At 39.6% G+C, this 21495-nt stretch overlaps 1 protein-coding gene across 2 annotated transcripts in view; it reads left to right on the forward strand.

Moving 5' to 3' along the window:
- Window positions 1-723: 723 nt before the first annotated feature.
- DPY19L1 (dpy-19 like C-mannosyltransferase 1) overlaps window positions 724-21495 on the forward strand; it is a 51532-nt gene continuing 30760 nt past the window's right edge. The window contains exons 1-8 of one of the 2 annotated variants that reach the window (XM_068404715.1): window positions 724-1209; window positions 2167-2232; window positions 7279-7303; window positions 8570-8657; window positions 9297-9434; window positions 14131-14251; window positions 15941-16034; window positions 20050-20107. In XM_068404715.1, the coding sequence (XP_068260816.1) occupies window positions 921-1209; window positions 2167-2232; window positions 7279-7303; window positions 8570-8657; window positions 9297-9434; window positions 14131-14251; window positions 15941-16034; window positions 20050-20107 (879 nt within the window). In that variant the 5' untranslated portion in view covers window positions 724-920. Of the gene's footprint in view, window positions 1210-1589; window positions 1747-2166; window positions 2233-7278; window positions 7304-8569; window positions 8658-9296; window positions 9435-14130; window positions 14252-15940; window positions 16035-20049; window positions 20108-21495 lie in introns of those variants that run through there. The other variant, XM_068404716.1, reaches the window with a different exon arrangement.

Here is a 21495-nt window from a genome sequence, read left to right on the forward strand (position 1 = left end):
CATGGTGCTTGTGGCCTTGCTTTGCCGGCAGCCTGGGGCCGCAGGCAGCCCTGCCCAGCTCTCCTGCCCGTGGTGGAGGCCCCTCGCGTGTTGCCACATGGCTGGCACACGGTAAGGCAAGCCCACCTTCAGGGAGGAGGAGGCCGAGGTGTTTTCTGTGGCTGGGAAGCCCCTGGGACACCTTCTGGCGGTTAAAATTAGGGGAATTGGAGGGTGGGAGCACTCCGGAGAGGTCTCCTGTCTTTCTGGGGTGGGCTTGATTTAACTGAGACGATGCTTAAACGGGTCAGGAACGGGCAAGGCAAACCCAACGGAGAAAACCACCAGAGGACGGGACACACGGAGAGGAAACAGGAGGCGGCAGCGCAGGGGCACGGGCAGCCCCGCCCGCACGGGGGTCAGCGGGAAAACCGCGGCCGCCCCTCGGGGGGGAAGAGAGCGGAGCAGCCCCGCTCCCGCCTGCCGGCAGCGAGGGCGCCGCGGAAGGGCCGCGGGGGCGCCGGCAGCGAGGGCGCCGCGGAAGGGCCGCGGGGGCGCCGGCAGCTCCGCACCCGGGGCTGGCGGCACATGCGGCGCGGTGGGGGCGGGAGAAAAGGCTCCGCGCGCCCGCTGGGCTCCGGGGCGGTGCGTGCGGCGTGAGCGGCGGGGCGGGGAGCTGGGAGCTGATACCCGCCCCGCCGGGGAGCCCCGCCCCCACGTAGCCAACCGGGCGGAGCAGGCGGCGGCGGCAGTGGCGGCGCAGCCCGGCGGAGTAGTGGCCGGCCGCCCCCCTCGCCCCGTTACTACGAGCCCGCCGGCTCCGTCTCCGCCCCGTGGCCTCCGGGCCCTGCCCGGGGGTGGGGGAATCTCCTCGCTGAGGACCGCCTCCCTCCGCCTCCCCTCCGGCGCGGCACCCCGGCCCCGGCGGGGACTATGCGGAGATGGTCGTCCCGACCCGAGGCAGGAACAAAGAGTCGCCGCCGCTCAAGCCCGGGCAACAGCAGCACCAGTCGCCGGGCGCCAGCCCCAAGAGCGGCCGTTCGCAGCACTCGCCCGCCAGGCCGGTCCCCGGCGGGGCCCGCGCCATGCGGAAGGGAGGCGGCGGCCGGCGGGGAGCCAGGAGCGACCCTCAGAGACCCTACCGGGAGGGGCCCGCGGCTGAGGGGGAGCGGGACGTGCTGGGCCGCGGCCCCCTGAGCCTCCTGCGCGTCTGCAGAGACCGGCTCCGAGGTGAGGTGGGGGGTGAGGGGAGGGAGCCGCCCCCCTCCCTCGAATCCTGACCCCCTCCGCGCCCCGTCTGTCCCCGCTCGGCTGGGGAGCCAGCCCTTCCGCCCGGGGGAAGTGGGATGGGGCTCGGTCTCGCCTCCCGCCGCTCTTTCCGGGTCTCGGTAGACTTGTCCGTGCCGGGCAGCGGCACGGCGCGAAGCTCCCCTCGCCCGGGGCGGCTCTTCCTTACCGCCTGGGGAAGGGGAGCGCCGGGACGGCCCTTCCCGGGACGGGGGAGCGGGGCGAAGCGCCTCGGCCGTGAGGCGGGCGCTCCTGTGACCTCACGGCGTCGGCCCGCGGGAGGGAGGCGGGAGCGCGGGGCGCGGCGCTGCCCGGGGCAGCGGTCGGCGGCCGGCTGCGCTCCCCGCGCCCGGCCTGCAGCCGGGCACAGCGGGAGGAGGTTAGAAATAAAAGCTGACGAGACCCACGCTGGTATCGGGGGCGAGGAAGAGGGTTTTGTACCACTTTAGCGTCCAAGAAATGGGAAAATGTGCTGTTTGTGTAAGTAACTCTTGTTAAACCAGCCCCTCTGACCGTGTTGACTAGATCTGCCTGTGGTGTTGGTATGACCGGCTTATTTCTTGATAATGCTTTGTTGGAAGGCTGGAGGGTTGCTTGTTCTTTTAAAGTCTTTCTGTTTGAGCAAATTTGTCGATGGTGTGTCTATGAACAAGTCCTCTTTTGACAAGTTATTTGGTAGAAGTTATTTCGGGAATTAAAAACCTGATTTGTGTAGTCGCCTTTGTAGTTCGTGATGTTTGACGCTTTTATGTGTGGTTGCTAACTTGCTGCATGAAATTTCTTTCAGCAGTTTTGAAGTCAAGATTTTTACAGAAAACTAATGCTGCAGAGTTCGAACAGATTTACTTTTACGAAGGCTATTCTTAACTGATGCTTAAAATACTTGTTTTCTTTTGACAGTATTTGTTGATGACAGAAAGGCCTTCATAAAAGCTGATAGCAAGATATGGCTCACTTTCCTTCTGGGTAAGTAGAAGGAGTATGTCGGGGGAAAATACTGTTCTTTTTACCTTTCTCTTGTGTTGTAAACTGTATCAAAATATATTTGGAAATATAACTTGGAAAAACAAAAAAGCATAGCTTATGTTGAAAAGGAACAAGAGTAACTTCTTACCTGGTAACTTTTGCAAAGCTGTTACTGTAGCAGTTGATGTTGTATCAAGAACATTTGTAGGAAAATAATCTTCCAGATATTTATGGAGCTCTCCTATTCAGTCATTAATTTCTACGGGGGAAAAAAAAAAGCAGCAGCTTTTATTCAGTAATATAATCAAAACAGCTTGTTTTGGAAGGATTATGGGAGGAAGAACATCCAACTGTAGAAGGATGTAAATTCAGATGTTATTATGTTAGGGAATATTTTGGAGTAAATAATAAAATGGCTGATGGCCAAAGTCTTGGAAAAAGCACCTAAAGTATTTGCAAAATTAGGTAAGAAATGCATTCCTAAAGTTAACAAATGTTAAATAATAGCATATTTGTCAGAAGCACAATTAGATATACTCTTAAAGGTATTATATTAAAGGACTGTCAGGGTATTCCAAAGATGCTGGTACTATTAATCACACCACCAGCAGTCCTTGTTGCCAAAGGGAGTTTCTTCAGTTTGATGAATTACATGGCAAAGTAGTAGCAGGGAAACAACCCTTAGCTTACAAACTAATTGATGAATAAACTGTTCCTGAATTGCTTTGCTTACCTCTGTTTATTCAGCATTTCCTAGACTGGTAGTTACTTAAATGACATGGAAATGTTAAACTGATGGTCAAAATTGAAAAATGTGTTCCTTTGATTGACATTTGAGAGCAGATGAGGTAGAGAGCTTTATAATTTCTGGAGTTTGAATTTGGTTGTGAAAGCCAGAAAACCAATTAAATACTTCAGGAAGCTGTTTATATTTTTAATAGGAGTAAACCCTTAATAGCCAAGTGTGTAATAGCATACACTATTTGCAGTAGCAAAGAACGTACATATACTAAATGTGAAACTGTTTTTTGGTTAGTTTTAGTGGCATTTGAATTTTTGTTGTTGTTTTGCTTCAGCTTTAAGGTGCAGACTTTAAAAATGGAGGTTCCCACAGTTGGAGCTAGTTTTGTTATAGAGTGTGGATTTTTTCTCTTAAGAATTATCTCCAATTTATGTGCAGCAATAAAGTTATCAGATTTTCAAGGACATCCTTATACAACACTTTGCCCTATTATGTTGGGGTTTTTTTTTAATGACCATTGAATTGAGGCTTTATTCTTGAAGACATCCTGTCTAGATTGCATGGAATCTCACAGCGAAACATCTTGACTAAGCTGCAGAAGTAGTCAATGCTTGCATGTTCCTCATTGTTCCCAGTTCTGCTGTATTCTTACCTAGTCACTTCGGGGAGACTTGCAAAGTATTGATCAGTTTCTAGTACCTTTCACATCCTGTTACGTTACAGGATCTCGGCATTTGTTGTTCTTTTGGTAAGTGAGTTCTATATATTATGGCTTCATTCTTCAGTATTTAATTTCCAGAATTAGAATGCTTTTTATATGCCATTCACATGGCTTTTCTTAGAACAGAACACAGGCAAAAATAGGAAATTTGAAGAGCAAACTATCAGATTTTACATAATAGCCCTAGTCTGCAAAAATCCGATCATATGCTTTGCTTTTAGAGATTCTCAGGTTGGCTGAGAAAATGGCATCTGCAAGTTCAAGTGCGTAGTAGATTTATAAGTCTTTGTAGCATTAGGACTCTAGTATTCCTCTCCTTCATTCCCTCCCCAGTAAGGGCATTAATGGTATCAAAGGATGGTAATTTAGGAGAGCTGATCTGCATGTTTTCCATCAGAAACTAGCTTAATGTAAGTCTGGATGCAGTCTGTTGAAAAATGTCGATTTGCACTCATAGTGGAAGTCCATTAATTAAGCGCGTTGTCTCTTGAAATGTGAGTAATTACATGACTTGCTGTGTGATTATAAAAGGTCTTTGTTTTATAATAGACTGATATTGTGAAGTTTTATAAAAATGTATATGAAAGTCTCCAAAATAACTGTGAATGTATTTACGCTTACTGCATTGACTTTAAATAAAACATTTACTGAAGGGAAGAATCAGATTTAAATATATTGTTTTCTCTATGAAATAAAGGGTATGTTTGAATCTGAAATGTAATTTCCATATTAATAGATGATTTATTTGCCACAATAAAATACTGCATATTTGGCTTATTTGGAACCACGTGAATTTGAGATAATGAACAATACTAGCAGCTAATGTGCATTTATTTTGACTTTACTGCATATTCTTACCTAACATGTAATCTGTCTTAAAATTGGGATGTGTGTGTATGTAAATGTATTTCAGCATTTCATCTTATTGGGAATCTTACAAACGTTGCTGAGAAATGAAATAATGCCTTGTGCAAATGTGAGGCTCAATAAGTAGTAACTAAGAAAGGTATGGACTGCTTGGTTTATTTCCGTACAATTGCTGCAAAACGTGTTTGTTTATGGAATATGGTTTGCTGTGTTGCTGATGGAGCTAACGTACTTACCTGGAATTTCATATCATATCCATATCTGCTTTTCTGAAAAAGGAGTTTGCAGCTCTCCATGAGAACTAATGCAAATGTCCTTAGTGTAAAAAAAAAAAAAACCCGTAGCTCCTGAAACTTTCCTAAGGCACTAAATTCCACTTAATGTGAACTGTACTGAGCAATCCTTTTTTCTAGATATTTTTCTAGAAAGTAGATGTAAAAATGTAAAGCTTTAAATGAAAGCTTGTGGTATTCATTTTCTAACTGAAATCCAGGCTTTGCTTTGAGACTACTACTTCAGTGACTGAAGTGGAGCTGAAAAACTCTTAAGGAAGTTTCAGTGTGGTATTGTACAACCTCAACTACTACGTGAAGTATGTAACTTGAGGTAAACTGTGAGGTAACTTGAGGCAGGTAGTTTAGAATTTTTTTTTTCCCTTTAGGTAATTCTTTTTTTTTTTTTCTTCCCTGTCTTATCCAGTTTCACCTCGCACATCTTTGTATACAAAACTTTAATATTAAAATTGAGATTCATAAATGTAGTTTGTTGCATTATGACCCGTGATGACAATGATAACAAGTACTGCCAGCAGCAGCGCTTCCAGGCTCTTTGTTGGAGGAACGTGTGGTTTGGGAATATATACTAGGACATGAAGTGTATATTCAGTCCGCTCCTCTTTCCTCATAAATTTAGTGGTTTTGCAAAGGTGTTTTTCTTTCTCTTGTCCCTGTAACGTTCCAGAAACAGACCACCATACGCAGGTAACATGCAATCTGAACTCGTGCGCATTCACTGACTCTCCGACTGTATTCGGCATCACTGTGCAGCCATTTGATGTACGTTTTGCCTATGTGCAAGCAACGTGACCCATTCCCTGTCGCCACAGAGGCGGGGGCCGTGCCCGGGTGTCTGTAGCTGTGGGCGGTGTGTGCAGATCAGCACCCTGGAGAGGGACGTGGTGCTCAGCACCCTTCTGGCTCCAGCTGGGTGTAAGCAGGGAGGATGGTTGTCCTCCCCTCTTTCTGCTCCATCTAGCCAACATGAATAAGAGGGTTCTTCATTAACCGTAAAGATTTTCTTGGATTGAAGGCAACCAGTCTACCTGACCTTTCTACATCAGAGCCACTGTGTGCCTAGAAGGCAACTGAGACACTTTCAGTCTAGAAGGAGGACTGTGGTCCCTTTAAATCCTACCCTTTATCCCTCATTCACGTTGGGTTTGCTTCCATGGTAAGCTCTGGATATCTAGTGAATGCTGCCCAAGCAAAACGGAGTGGCTTCTGCTTTGTCGATCTTGTCATGCTCAAGAAGTCAAGGACCTAGACTGTTTACCCACCACTTTATCATCATTTACCTTTTCCCTTTGTCTCTCAGATTGCCTCCCTTGTTCTATACCTACATGGCAACAGTGCAGATAATCTCCAAATGGACAAATGGAATGTTATTACATGCAGAGTCTACCTTTTTAGCAGTTACAGTCTCAATTAGATTTATGTTGGTTGTCACAGTCCATTTGGATCTCTCAAATTTACAGGACAATGTACTCTGTAAATTAAACTTTATTTTATGAGCTCATTAGGAAAGAAAATAAACATGACAAACAAAGGCTCAGTCCACTTTGTACAGAGTAGTCCTACATGGGAATTCACTAATTCATTACTTAAGGCATGAGGTTTCTAACTCTCAAGTTGTCTAATTTGCAACTCGTAACTCCTAGCTTGTGCACCTATGAGCAAAATAGTTACCTAGCCGATAGTGGTAGTGCTCATCCTTCCTCTTCCATGATGGTGCAGGTGTCCCCTGTATTACACCAGGAAGCACGAAAGCCTCAGCAGTCCAGCTGCTGCTGGATCTGCTTTAAAAACTTTTTGGGTGACCTGATGTATTTATACTGTCTAGCTTGGAAGTTTGGTCTATACCATTTCCATGAGTTAGCAGATTCTGAAGAAACTGCCAGACAATCAATATGTGAAGATCGTGGCTGCAGGAGATAGCAAACTGCAGGTGATGATGGCTGCATAATGACCTTTAGCCCTTTCTGGCCACCAGGTCCTGCATATGTGTTGCCCTTGCTTTGACCTAACAGCTCTGCTCCTAGCATACATCTGTGTGTTAGCCAAAATCTGAGCAGGAGTTGAGTGAACAGTCACAGTAGCTGTCTTAAAAATGTTAAAAATATTCATATTTGTCACAATAAATGCTTATAACTCAGTTTTGTTATTGAGAGCCAAAATGGGTGCATTAGATTCCGATGGATCAACTTGAGTGATGTAAGTTGGAACACTGCCTATTGCTGAATGCATAATCAGCATAATTTCAGATTTTCAGAGAGCTGGCCATAAAAGTTAATTCAGATGTTCCTGTTCTTCTGTTCCTTTGGAGGCTGAGTACCTTCTATGCATCTCTGAAGCAGTACTGTAGTTCCTTTAAAGAACATGATTTCGTGTTCAATTATTTAAATATTTGAGTAACTTGACATCTTTTGTTTCCTTTACAGCCGCTTTTGCAGGAGTCCTACATTGGTAAGGTTGAATTTGTTGCTTGAGGGTAATATGGTATTTTAAAATAATGAAGATACCATTTTGACTTATATTTAGACAAGCTATTGCGATAACTTATGTTTAGATCTTTCCTTTCAAAACCAAATTGTTGTCTCTAAGATGAATGATTCTGTTCTTGTGAAGCTGACACGGAAGTTTTCTTAAGCCTGTTCAGCGAAGAGTGAAGCCTGCTTTCCAGGTGGAAAGTTGTTGCTTAGCTATGCAAATTCAGGTGCATTTCCACTAACAGACCTTTTTACCCTCAGTCGGTTTTGAAGGTTCAGGTAAATCATTTCAGCTTTCCCCTAGGTTCTGCTTATTTAGACTATGCTTTAATTTCTTAGTTTTGCATCACATTTTCTCTAACCTCTTCAGAGAAGTCTGGCCAATGTTTTCTTTGTGTTCAGAAGAATGGCCTTTCAACTCCTTTTTGTCAACATAATGCTTGTGTTTCAGGTTCACCCTTCCTTTTTTTGTAGTATAGACTTGAAATAGAACAGCTTCTGGAGTGTTTTCACCAGCTGCTTTTGCAGAGATAAAAAGTAACAGCTTCTGCCACTCTGTTTTTGTTTCCTAGCTCAAAAAGAACTATTGATTTTTTAGCAGTTTATTTTTGCAAATTCCTACTCAAAAGCAGAGTCATGTGCACTACTCTGTTTCTTTTACTGTCCTTTCTGGAGATGAAGCTCCTCTTGGAAATTGCAGGGTTTTGCCTCCAAAGCGATTTGCATTTTTTTCTGCCTTTTTTCTTTCCCCCCTATAGTTGCACCTTTATTTAAATATACTTTTGATGGTAATCGCATCTATATATAATGGCAGATAGCTATGTTAAAATAGAAGTCAGGGAAGATTTTTGTGGAAAAAACATACACCGCTTGTATGTGAACCATTATTTTCACCAGTTTTTAATCTGTGATTCTTTTTGTTTGTCAGATATTTGAGTTTTCTTTCCTAATATGTAGACTTGATCGTTTTAACAGCATTAAACCTTTGATCCTTAAGTGTCTGCACTTAAGTTAAATTGTAACTAATTCCATAACAGAATTTACTAAATGCTCTATGGATTCATATTTTTTCCATTTAAAATAGTCTGAATAGAGGAGTTGGTATAATATACAAGTAAATTAAAGTAGTAGTTTGTAAGTAAACTTTAGGTCTTCATTGAATGCTTTGCCAGCTGTTACTTGGTATATATGACTTAGTACAGGTTCTAAAATCTTGGGTTTAATTATTATTATTTTTTAACAGGTATCACATAACAACTCTTTTTGAAAATGACCGTCATTTTTCTCACCTGTCAACACTAGAAAGAGAAATGGCTTTTCGCACGGAAATGGTTAGATTATGTTTCAATAAAAATTCACTGACTGGAAAACTTCTGTCTGTAATCTTGTGATTGTGGGCTTTCCAAAATTTCTTAATACCTTCTGGATAAGTAAATATATTGATATCTTGCAACTAACACGCATTATGCTTTTACATGCAGAGTATTTGTGTGTCTTGCAGCTGTTCATGATGAATGTATCTCTTCACGGTTCCCTTAAAATATAGTGTAAAAATATGATTCTATAGGACCTAGAATACAAAACTACAGGTACCTTATAGCATACTTTCAATTATAGTCTTGTTATGCAGCTTTTTAAAAATAATTTTTAAAATTAATAATTGTTTGAATACATGTACACCTTGTGACTGCTTTTATTTTGAGAATTGCGAAATACTGCGCTGGTGCATAGTTACCAGCCTAAATGAGAGATTTCTGGGTGTGCTATGAAACAAGGTGGAAGGAAACCCACATAGCTTGTTTCAGTGGCACTAATAGAAGATATTTGAAAAACTGGATAGTCATTTTGAATGATTTTGTCTTATTTGTTGTATTACGAAATTTGATTTAAAAGTGAAACTCGTTTATGTGGCAGTTCGTGAAGCAGAAGTGACCTCTTTAATCGTAAATAATGATTCTGCTCTCCTTTAGGGTCTTTATTATTCCTACTTCAAGATCATTATTGAGGCACCATCGTTTTGGAATGGAGTATGGGCAATTATGAATGACAGACTAACTGAGTATCCTTTAGTGATTAACACCTTACAAAGGTTCAATCTTTACCCAGAGGTGAGCTATGTTTTAAAAATAGTACCTTCTGATAAATCTTTGGTTTCTTTAGATTTAACTACCAATTTGTAAGAAATGTTACTCTGGAAAACGTGGTTGTAAAGATATAGTGACTAATGAAGTGTTGCTTAAATACCATATTTTAATTCCAGATTTAAAATGAGAAAGTTACTTCATACATTGTGATCGATTCTCAGACTTCAAGTATGTCCAATCAAATGGGAAGATTCTCTAGATCTTAGTATTTCGTGCCCTAAAGTTGCAATCCGATTCTATGTTTCTTGTCGTCTTCTAGTCTTTTCACTGACAGCAAGTAAGTTGCTGACATTGTGTACTTCAGGAAATAGGACATATGAAGTATCAGTAGTATGTGACAATAATCTCTGCAGTGATATAGCTACTAAGAGGTTATTTTGGCTTGCGTTTTGTGTAGGACAATGAACTGATGAATCATCACAGTTCACTGTGGCCCTAAAAATCCATGAATGGTAATAGTTTACTTACATGTTGCAGAAGAAATTCCTCTGTAGACGACTGACTGCTGTTGTTTTGTACGTACTTGATGTTAGACTTTTTACCTGGTGAGATTACATTCCTGCGCTGCTTTTTTGTCACTAAAAAGAACATGTCTTTAAGTACAAAAATGTTTGGTTTTCTCTCTCTTAGGTTTTGCAAAGGGAAAACTCCTTTGGTTAATGTACGTTTCTGTAACTGTGTGTGTCGGCAACAGGTTATTTTTTGAGAACCATGGACTAATAATGGCTGTAGTTGTTGGGTACTAGCATTTATACTCATTCTGCTGTGTCAGAGCAGAGCTGCTTTCAGGAACTGTATGTGTAAGAGTTCTCAGCATGCGTGTATTTGTACAACTTGCATGTAGTGGTTTCATTTGCTTCTTAATTCCTTACTCTGGAAGAACTAAGTGCTGTAGATGAGTGCTTTTGTTACCTTCTCCCTGGTTTTGGGTTTGTTTGGGGGTTTTTTGGGTGTTTTTTTTTGTGATTTTGTGTTATTCTTTTTTTTAACTCCAAAGGGATTGCAGTTCAGTTCTAGAAATGCAACGTTAGGAACATGTGCATTATTTGAATACCATAAAGTTATTTTCTTTAGCTGAGAAATATTTATTTACTTCAGCTATAGTCTGACTTGCAAAAATCAAAGGTAACAGTTCAAATGAACTTGCTCTTAGAGAATCATTGGTATCACCCTGAACGGTGGCTAAGTAAATTGGATGACGAAATCAAAACAAGAGCAATCAGATATAGTGGCTGACGTTGTGTAAGAACGTTAGGTAGATTACTGTGCAAAATGTGTAGGCTTGTCTGTTCATTCAGAGTTTTCTAGGATCTTACTGGCTCATAGAACTTGGTGGTGAGGTATGAATTCATTCATCTTTTCTGTGCCTGTGTGGGCATGCAAAGCAGGCAAATAGTCTCCTCTGCTCCTTTCAGTCATTTACTGCTTGATGTCTACCCTTTCTGTAAATAGTTTGGGGTTTTTTTTAAGTGTATTCTTGTTTCCACATAACTGCTTCTATAAAATTGTCAATAGGTGCAACTTGACATTTGGAGTATGTTCTCCAAATTTATCTGATTTTACTTATGATTAAAATGGGGCTGGGTGGTGGGAAGATGCTGGTGTATTTATTTGTTGGCAGTGAAGTTTTTCCTTCTGATACTCAGTATCCAGTCATGTTTTCTGAAAGTATTTCATTTCCTGTTTGGTATTTTAGGATCTTTCCAACTCTTTCAGCCCAATAATAGCATTAAGACTGAATTTTAATAAAAATTTTTGTTAGTTTAGCGGATTTCAGAATTAATTGCATCAAAAATAGCCTTGAAATCCGGTTACTAAACAGGATGTTAAACCCATTAAGAAAAGCAGAAGAATTCACCTGCATGTATGGCCAGTACTAGCCATGAAAACTTCAAAAGAAGGAAAAAAGAGATAAAGGGAGTCTATAGCAATTCACGTCATCTGTGTAAATTACAAATATAAGCAGTAAAAAAAAACCCCAACCTGTCAAAAGCAACAAGTGTTAAGTTTACTCTCTGGCTGTTCATCATTACAGAACAGATGATATTTCTGTGTGTGGCAGTGATGATGAAAATTTGAGTTGGAGTGATGAGTGTTGTGTAGTTGGCATTGAAGTGCTTACTCAAAGGCAACTAGTAAAAGGAATTGACTTTTCTACGTGTTCTTTTATGGCAAAGGACTGGCCTGGCCCACAGAGATCTCCCTGATATGGGACAGTGGAAATTCCAAAAATGCCATTGTCCTCTAACTGACCTAGCAGTTTTGTACTACTGATTTCCTTCCATTTTTATGCCCATGTTAACTGTTTCATGTAAAGTAGCTTTTGTCAAAAAATGTGTTTTGCATGAAGTACCTAACGTGATAACTTTTTAGGGAGTAATCACGTCTGGTAACATCTGCAGCAGACACAAGCACTTGTGGCATAAAAAGGTTAATTTGATAAATTAATAAAATTTTTTGTGCAACACTGGTTCAGCAAGAACGTTTTATGTTCTTAGGGTAATGTCAGCTTCACGGCTGGTGATGTCTCGAAGCTGTCATATGCATTCTGTTGGCAGCATACAAACCACATTCAGGTGATAAGAGGAAAGATGTGGATTTGGTTCCCCAGTCCTGTTGCCGGTCTGGAGATGGGGCAAGTGCCTAGTTCATGTGTGCACACAGGGCACAGATGTTCACAAAGTCTCCAGGAATTCAGGATAGTGTACTTTTCCTGCCTCAATATTTTGTCCTGCAGTCTTGGTCTAGAGAGATGTAGTTGTATTTTAAATATGTAAGATTTACATTGTGAGAGTGTAAAGGCCACAGATAAAGTGAGTCATGATGATTGGAACCCTGGTATAAAAATTAATGAATTATAGAATTGCAGAACAGTTGAGGTTGGAAGGAGTGTCTGAAGATCATCTAGTCTTAACACTGTGCTTGAAGTAGGGTCAAGTAGAGCAGGTTGCTCAGGGCCATCTCTGGTTTCATTTTGAATATCTACACCTCTGGACAACCTGTTCTAGTGTTTGACCGCCCTCAAAGTAAAAAAGTATTTTACTATATATAAGTGGAATTTCCTGTATTTCAAATTATGCTCATTGTGTCTTGTCTTGTCAACTGAAAAGAATCTCAGTCATCTTTACTCTATGTCCTTCATGTCTTGGGCAGCCCAGAACTGGACTCAGCACTGGAGATATGGTCTTAGCAGTGCTGAGTGGAGGGGAAGGATCGCCTCACTTGTCCTGGTGACATACAGCTGAGATACATTTGGCTTTCTTTGCATTGAGGGCTTATCGCTGGCTCAAGTACAACTTGTCCACCAGGACTCAAAGGTCCTTTTCTGCAAAACTGCTTTCTAGCTGGTCAGCTTCAGTCTGTACTGGTGCATGGGGTTGTTCTTCCTCAGTGCAGAACTTTGCATTTCCCTTCTGTGAGATTTCTGGTGGCCCATTTCTCTAGCCTGTTGAGGTCCCTCTGAATGGCAACACAAGCATCAACCACTCCTTCTCATTTTGTATCTCATGCAACCTTGCTGAGGATGTTCTCTTGTGCCACCATCTAGCCTTAATAAAGACATAGAACAGAATTTGTACCAGATTAAAAAAAAAACTCCACAGCTGTCCCCTCATCTACCAAGACAGTCGTCTCGGAAGTTTATGAAGTTGGGCAGGCATGATTTCCCCTTTGTAGATCCATGCTGACTGCTTCCAATCACTTTTTTTGTCCTTAGTATGTTTGGAAGTGGTTTCCAGGAGGATTTACTACATCACGTTCTCAGACATCAAGTTGTAATTCTCTGTGTTTCCTTTTTGCCCTTCTTGAAGACAGAAGTGACATATAAAGAATTTTATTAATTGTATGGGGAAAGAAAAGAGGGAATCATCCTCCTTGTACGCATTTTCTGCGACACAGTGATGAGACAGCTAATACTGCAGTGGTGAAACCTATTTTCAGGCTGGGAACCCCTGGGTTATAACTTTCAAAGCAGCTCAGCTGGAATGGCCACATTACTCATTTATGAACTCTGTAAAGCCAGTTATATCCTGACAGAATAGCTTGGTAATGTTAACTAGTGACTTTGCTATGAGATGAGTTGTCATTTTTCTGTGTGTAAAATACTGATGTTTTCTGTGTCAGGTGTTGAGATTTAATTTTGTTGTTGTTAATTACAGCCTTTGCATGGAAAAGTGAAATGCTTTCTTACATTGCATCTGGAAGTCCTTTCTGATGCATGCTTAAATTTAACCTATCAAAGCTTATCGCAGTAAAAACCCTGGAGATTTGGTCCATTAATATTCTTGCCAGGTGGAAAAAAAATTAATTGGTTTTAATGGATTTAATTTAAAATCTGGGATTTTAATATCTGATAAACAAAAACGGTTAAATGGGGAACCTTCCAGAGAATATTGAAATGTATAATTTTTTCAAATGTTGCACTCTGATGCATGAAATTATTTCTGTTCTAAAGCAGGCATAATTTTAGTCCATTAATGAACCTTTGGTCTATGTTGGATGCCTGTAGGAAATTATGGTCAAAAATACTAAGTAGTTGAGATAAATTCTGAGTTTAAAAAAAAACCCTGGATGAGGGCCAGTTGTCATGAGTGGTTACCTTGGGCATTGAGCTAATCTCAGAGTTCCTTTTCAGAAACTTCAAATCCTTTTTTCCGCCTAGGTGGTCCTTGCCAGCTGGTACCGCATGTATACTGCCATGATGGATTTCCTTGGTGTACCAACAAAGACATGTTGGACTGTAAACAGAGGAAAAGGGCTTAGTCCTGTTGAAAGCTGTGAGGGTGAGTTGTGTTTTATTCTAGTTTCTTCCTGGAAGCGTGTAATTGTGGCTGTACGTATTTCAGAAGTAATAACTATTCCTGCGTCTTTATCACTGACGTGCTTTCATTTGGCTAAGCCTGTGTTTTTGGCAGGTTCACAACGTAAGTGAGAAGCATGAAGAAAAGATACTTTTCAGAAAACGAGGGATGAGAATGTGGGCTTTGCTTATTAGATAGCTCCTCTTACCTGGTTTGAATTGCTGTGCTGCACTTCAAAACTTCACAGTTGTAACCTGAGCCTTCATGATGTTGGACTGTTATAAAGAATAACTTGTCCTAAATGTAACTGGAGGCCACTGTACAATAACTAGATTTTTCTATCTTTTGGAGAATCCTCACTACATTCCAAGTTCCTACATTTAAAAAACTTACCCTCTATTTCCTCCCATCACTACAACTTGAGGAGTGGGGAGGAAGGGGAAGAAGGTAACCACAAGGCTCTCCTTTGGAGAAATCTTGTGTAGTGATTCTTCTGGGAAGAATCCTCTTCCTCTTGTGACCTACTATTCAGCATAAGAATTTCAATCCTATACCTTGATTTTGATACCAAAGGTTGAATGCTGCCACTTTTGTTTTGTTTTGTTTTTTTTTTTCACATTTAAAGTATTAGATTGTCAAGTAAGTATTATGTGATAAAAGTACCTTGCTGAGAAACGCTCTTGAGATGTTCTACAGCCAGTTAAACCTGAATGATAGATGGTAGCTTGTGAAGTTGTTTCATTTTGTCATTTAAAATGTCTTTGCATGGTGACAAGTAAGTATTTTTCCTTTGCACAGAGTCTATGAGAACTTTCTTCAGAGCTTGAATGATTCAGTTTAATATTTGTCAGAAGCAATAACAGTGAATAAATATAACTTTCATTCCTGTTTTTTGTAAAACCGAAACCAAACCAACAAAAACACCAACTATTTGGACTGCCATGTTTGGTGAGCGTATCATCGTCTTACTTCAGAGAACTGTCTTGCTGTATTTTCAGCAATAGTGAATAATCATTTCTGCATACAAAACTATGAAGTTTTGCTACCTTCTCTATAATGAGTAAGGCTTTTTACGCTATACTGCTGAAATGATTAGAGCCAGGAGGGTTTCAAGAAATAATGGGAAAGAAAATAACAACAGAAGTATGAATGCAGAAGTGATTGTGAATGAATAAACTGAAAGATTTGCATTATTAGAAAATCTCTTGGCTTCTAATGAAACAAAGAAAGCAAAGAACATTGTGTGTGATGTGTTTAGAGATGGATTTACTCCTGCAAGAGATGGGAAGTGAGAGTATAGGGAGTACAAACCTATTCTGAAGAGCTCTATGAAGTCAACATGTAGCCTGCAGAGAATGTCCTTGGTGATGCTTATGCCTTCTATACACTGTAGGTTTTTTTCTTTACAGTTAATGCTTCCCTCTTGGCTTGTTCTGTTGCTGACTGCCCCAATGCTGTGTCTGCCCTTCTTTTTTTTTTTATTCTCCAGAAGTGTAGTCTTTCGATTGCATCTCCACAATTATCTTGGTGACATTAACTTTTGTTGTCTCTTTCTGTAGCTATATTAAGGTAGTATGCTGTATGCTGTATTATACTGTTTGTATGATGGTTTGTAAGCAATATGATCTTTCTTCTCTATTTGACAACATGTGTTAACTGTTTATTTGTTAGGGTTGGGAGACCCTGCTTCCTTTTATGTTGCTGTGATTTTTCTTCTGAATGGATTAATGATGTCACTGTTCTTCATATACGGTACATACCTCAGGTAAGGCAGTTGAGACTGAGCTATTTAGTTGGTACTAGCTGTCAGTTTTTATACTAAATTTGAAAAAGTGAATGCTAAAATATCTTTATGGGATATTGCTTATTTGTTTGTACAATAGTAGTGCTTTTTATTACATATACATTGTCACTAAAAAATTAGTGGGACCGAGAAGCTTGTTGCTTAAAATAAATTATGATGCTGGAAAAAGTTGTGGAAAACTTCAGTGAAGTGGTATCTCATTGCTACCACTGGGTTGTGGATAAAACTAAATACTATAAAGGTTTTAAACAGCTTTTGACTGGTTTGTGCTCTTAAAATTATCAGTGTAACTCATTTTTAAACAAGGTTTGAATGACAGCATGCTTTTAACCAAGACTGGACTTTTGCAATGCTTTGCCTCAAGTCATATTGCATTTCTTTCAATTTTAATTTAACTGAGAAGCTAAAATATTTTTTAAGATAATGCGTTATTTTGGAGACATGTATACGCTTTCCTTTGTCTATGAATTTCTGTTTTCAGTATCTGTCCTTAAATTTCAGGAACTGTAATACGCTTTCATACAAAACCAGACTCGCATTCAGCAGAAAAACAGAAGTGGGAATTTTTTCTGTTTACTTCTATTTTCACTTGTCAGCTTTGCAAAAAAGCAAAAGGCTGCTACATTTTCCTCTGAGAGATATGATTGTTTTTTCCCCCCTCATTCCCTGGCTTCACTGACTTACTCTCTTCTTGCTCTCTCTGAAGCATGTGCTGATAGTTGAAATAAAGAATAGTGCAGGGCAGGAGCTGACAGTGAGGGGAAAGCATATACGTTTGTATTACTTAACATAGGAAATTAATGTCTCATGTTTTGAGGAAGTAGATAAACTTTGAATATTCATATCATTAACTTGTCATTTTTCCCTTAAGGGAGGTATATGGAAACCCGCATTTTACTGATTTTTCAATTACATTAATAACATTTCAATAACATTAATATATGAAGTCTTAATTTCTCAGTACTTTCCTTAGACTTGGGCTGTGTTGAATGTAAATAATGATCAAGTATTAATAATAATAAATAATCTGCAGTGTAGGCAGTCAAGATGACTAGGATATAAATGTAGTCCTTTCAAGATGTAAGCCACTAGCTGTCTGGGGTTATGAAAAATAACAAGTGGCTATGAAGGTTCCTGTAGGTAGGATTTTGATCTTATTTATTTATTTATTCTGAAGAATATTCATAGTTGGATACCAGATCTAGATGATTGCTTAGCTATTGTGGCTGATCCAAGGTTCCTCTTAGTCAAAGCAAGCCAGAATAGTTAGGCTTTTCCATAAGGTGTGAAAACTATAAGAACTGAATCTAGAGTAATGCAATTCTACTACACTGAAGTAGATAATCTTATGAATTGGCATAAGTCTCCTTCATAAAGCAGATTTGTTTCTGCTATGCATTTTGAAAGGCTTTTTCATTGTGTGACTCATTTGATGGTGGGAAACAATCCTCTAATATTTTGTCTGTCTTTTCATTCCTGAATTTGTTAGCAGTAATCATCTCAAGCTTACATAATTGTTTTTTTCCAGGTTTTTTTTGGTCTCCCTATATGTTCACAGAATGTGTAATCTTTTTATTTCAGCCTTTATTTGCTTTTAGTCTCTTTGCAACTTTGACTAGTGACAGGATAGTGGAAGACCACTTCTTATTCTTTTCCAAGCTGGCATGTGTTCTCACATCTGTGCTCACTGTACTCTATAATGACTTTGCTCAAAGAGTTAAGCTAGCAGAAAGCTAGTTGCTTTTGTAGGACTAGTTTTTTGTTGTAGGACTAGTTTTTGCTGTTTAGCTCCCTTAATCAATTTCCCCACAAGGTTAGAAGATTGCCAGACATGTTATGTCCCTGCCCTAGCACTCTTTATATGGCCTCTGTTTATGCAAATACACTTGAGAATCTTCTTATATGATGCAAGTTAGTCTCCAGCTCTGGAGCATTCTCTGTTAAGGTAACTGAAGCAGTATGGTGAGAAGTCATGCCATATTTTTAGGTTTTTTTTAATGGACAGAGGAATGGCATTTGGATTATAAGTACTTTACGCAATTGTAAGATTCTGCCTTCCCCTAACCTTTCCCGCAACTCTGTCCTTGTAGTGAAGGGACAGAATGCTTAAGCTGGTTGTCGAATACTGCATCTTGAGGAACTACCAGTAAATTTCCCATATCTCCTTCTCACAGTACTTTTCTGGTATTTTGTTTCTTGCATGTTAATCAACAATGAGTTACAGCATTTCCCCAGATGACTTTAAGCTTCACCTTATTGTACCCAGGCAGTCAAAAGATTAGTTCTTCCATTATTCCAGAGCTGACTCTACTAGACAAAGTATAACTCTTCAGGTCATCTGCGGTTCTTTAAAAATTACTAATTATTTATTAAATTTAGATTATTCTATATTAAACATGGGGGAAGTAGGTGCCAACCGAAGGGCATGTACTTCACCAATTGTAGTATAGTATGGGAGCTTCAGCAGAACGAATTATCCTTTATCTTTTATATTGGCATAGAAAGGCTTAATAACTCAACATTATACATAACCCTCTGTGAAGTAGGCTCTGTTCACTACTTTTTCTGGAAAAGATACTGACAAGGTGCATTTCCCTATTCTGTGTTATAGACTTACTGATCTTTTCTCATGTGGTAAAATAATGATCCCTTATAGAGGCTGATAGCTCTAAAGTATTCAGAATACAATTAAGACCTTCTATTCTAGACTTTAAGGTTTTATCACAATGTTAAACTTTAGCATAGAGCTTGAATTTTGTTTCTGGTTTTGGGTGGGTTTTTTGCAAATTTTTAGTTTCTCAGACTAACATTTCTTAATATTAAGCACATTCTTTTAGTCATTTTGAGTTTCAGTTGTTAATGCTTTTAGAAATGGTGGAATGAAAGGTTGAGTTGTATGGGCAAGAATGCACAACTCCGGGAGATTTTTTTTTAGCACTCAGTTGGTGTCTTTAATCCTCAGATATTCTACCCAGAACTCACTGATTCTATTTGGCTTGTATATTAGTGATGGGTGAAAGATCTGAGAGGATCTGAGGTTTGTATGGGTTTTTTAAAGAGTCTTAACAGCTGGCTGATACTTCTGTTTAGTAGCAAAAATGGTATAGTCTGTCATTCACAGTAGTAGTGCGCTTGTGTGCACAAAAAAGTTCTTTGTTTTATATCACAGGACATGAACAATTACAAATCTAGTCAAAGAGAAACCTTATCTATTGCTGTTTTGAGATGGGGTAATTCTAAGTAATGTCTCTGGTTTTAGTGTTGACTCCATGATGCTAATTATTCAAGAGGTGAATTTGATTGCTTTAGAAATGTATAAAAATCCTTAAGTCAAGGGCTTAAAAAAATTTCTTATGTTAACATCACAGTATTTCACATAAGAATTAAATTGTATCTCTCATTGACCATGTAGTGGATTCATTTTTAAACATGTTTTTTGAATGTGCTTGATTTGATTATCCTGACATAGTCTTAGATTCAGGCCAAAATTCTCTGTTGGGTGACTGAGCGTACAAATTCTAAAGTTTTCTGCTCAACATCTTAGGGAAGAAATACTCCCTTTATATTGCCTGGTGTTTAAAAAGAAAAAAAAACACAACAAAAAAAAAACACAACAGAAGTTTGGCACTTCTCAAGACCAAGGTCTGGGTACAGCAGATGAAACACCAGATGTAATGATCTAAATCAAAGTTTATGAGGAATGGAATAACCATTTTCCAAGTTATTTACGTTAAAATTGGTGTTCTGCAGAGTTGAGCTGATATATGAAGTCATCTGCTCTGAAATAAACTTTAGCTGACTAACTACTATTTTAATGTTGTATGTACACTCTAGATTGCTTTCCCTTGATGCTTGAAAGCATCCTCCCCCCCACCCCCAATAAACTTAGCTGTACATAAGTGCTGCTTCACATTTTTTAAGCAGCATTGACTATTATGAAATTCTATTGTACTTACTTTTTGTGTTCTCTTCACAGTGGGAGCCGTCTAGGAGGACTTATTACTGTGATGTGTTTCTTTTTCAACCATGGAGAGGTAGGTCTCCCTCCCTGACTCTTTTTTTTCTCTTTTTTTTTTTTTGTAAGATTAAGCTAATTCTCATTTCATTAAAGATAGTGATGTTGCTTCTCTATTAGGGGATGAATTTGAAGGGAATAAGACATTATTGAAAGCAAAATAGGCTATGAGTCAGAAATGAATAGCACAGTCCAATGTGTCGCCTTAGATGTTTGTGGTGGTTTTGCAGGGATTAAATTTATAGAATCAATTTTCTGTTACATTTTATTTCAGTCTGTGGCCAGCTGTGGGGTGGTGATCAAGGCCATCAGCAGTGAAAGCCAGGGCAGCTGCCCCAGGCTGGCCCACAGGTGTGTTCTGTAACATTAACGTCAGGGTCACTATAAATTGGTAAAGTTGGATGGGAGTGGGGTGTCTCTCCTCTCGTCTCAACAGTTGTGATCACTGGAGGGGCTTGCCACTACTCTATGGGCTGTGAGTATAACTGTGTCTTTTGTTATTAGTATTGATGTTGGTTTTCTTATTTTATTAAATCTGTTTAAATTTCAAGCCATGAGTCTCCCTCCTTTTTCCAGTTCCCTTTGTCAGCTGGTGAGGAGAGACTGGGTGATAGAACAGCTGGTTATTGTTTAGCCCTGGGTGCAGGCTGAACAGAGACAATGTTAAAAAAAAGAAAATTCAGAAAGGAGGTGAATTGTAAAGTGGTTTTGAGATTGAAATCGTAGCAGCACAATGACTTCAAGTTTCAAAACATCAAAATATTCTATTTTTGTGCCCAGTCTAGATATAACTGAGCTAGACGTAACATATGAGCAAGCTTCAGAGGAGGAGATTTTGTTTGAATTGCTATGTATTTTACCAGAAATTAATGAATACGCAGATACACACCAAAAAAGCAAATAAATATCTCTAGCACTGATATACTATAGCCAAGACACACAGAATTTAGAAACTCTGTATGTATATAGAGAATTCCAATGCTAAACTTATGTAGTAAGCTGCATTAAAGGAAACAAAATAAAAAAAAAAGAAAATGTCACTTAAAACATCTCTCTGTGTCCCCAGATATTGCTGTTCATGGCATTGTTTCATATTTTGGAAGAAACCACATGGCTTTTATTCTGATACACTTGGGCAGTGTTTGTTTTTTTTTTTAATGTTTATTTTATTTATATAAATCTATAAAAATATTTGTTTTATTTTACTTAAAATACAGCTGTACTGTAAAGATTTCTAGATGGAAACTAGCTACCTTCTGATTTTGTTGAGAGTTAAAATTATGTTTTGTCTTTTACTGAGCTGAACTTGGTAGAAGACTGAGTAGTAAGAATATGTAGTTGCACATGATAGAATCAGGTGCTTCTACTCATAGTGGTGTTTGACAGTTTTCTTATAGAACAAAAATC

Source organism: Nyctibius grandis, chromosome 7 (assembly GCF_013368605.1).
Source record: "Nyctibius grandis isolate bNycGra1 chromosome 7, bNycGra1.pri, whole genome shotgun sequence".
NCBI lineage: Eukaryota > Metazoa > Chordata > Aves > Nyctibiiformes > Nyctibiidae > Nyctibius > Nyctibius grandis.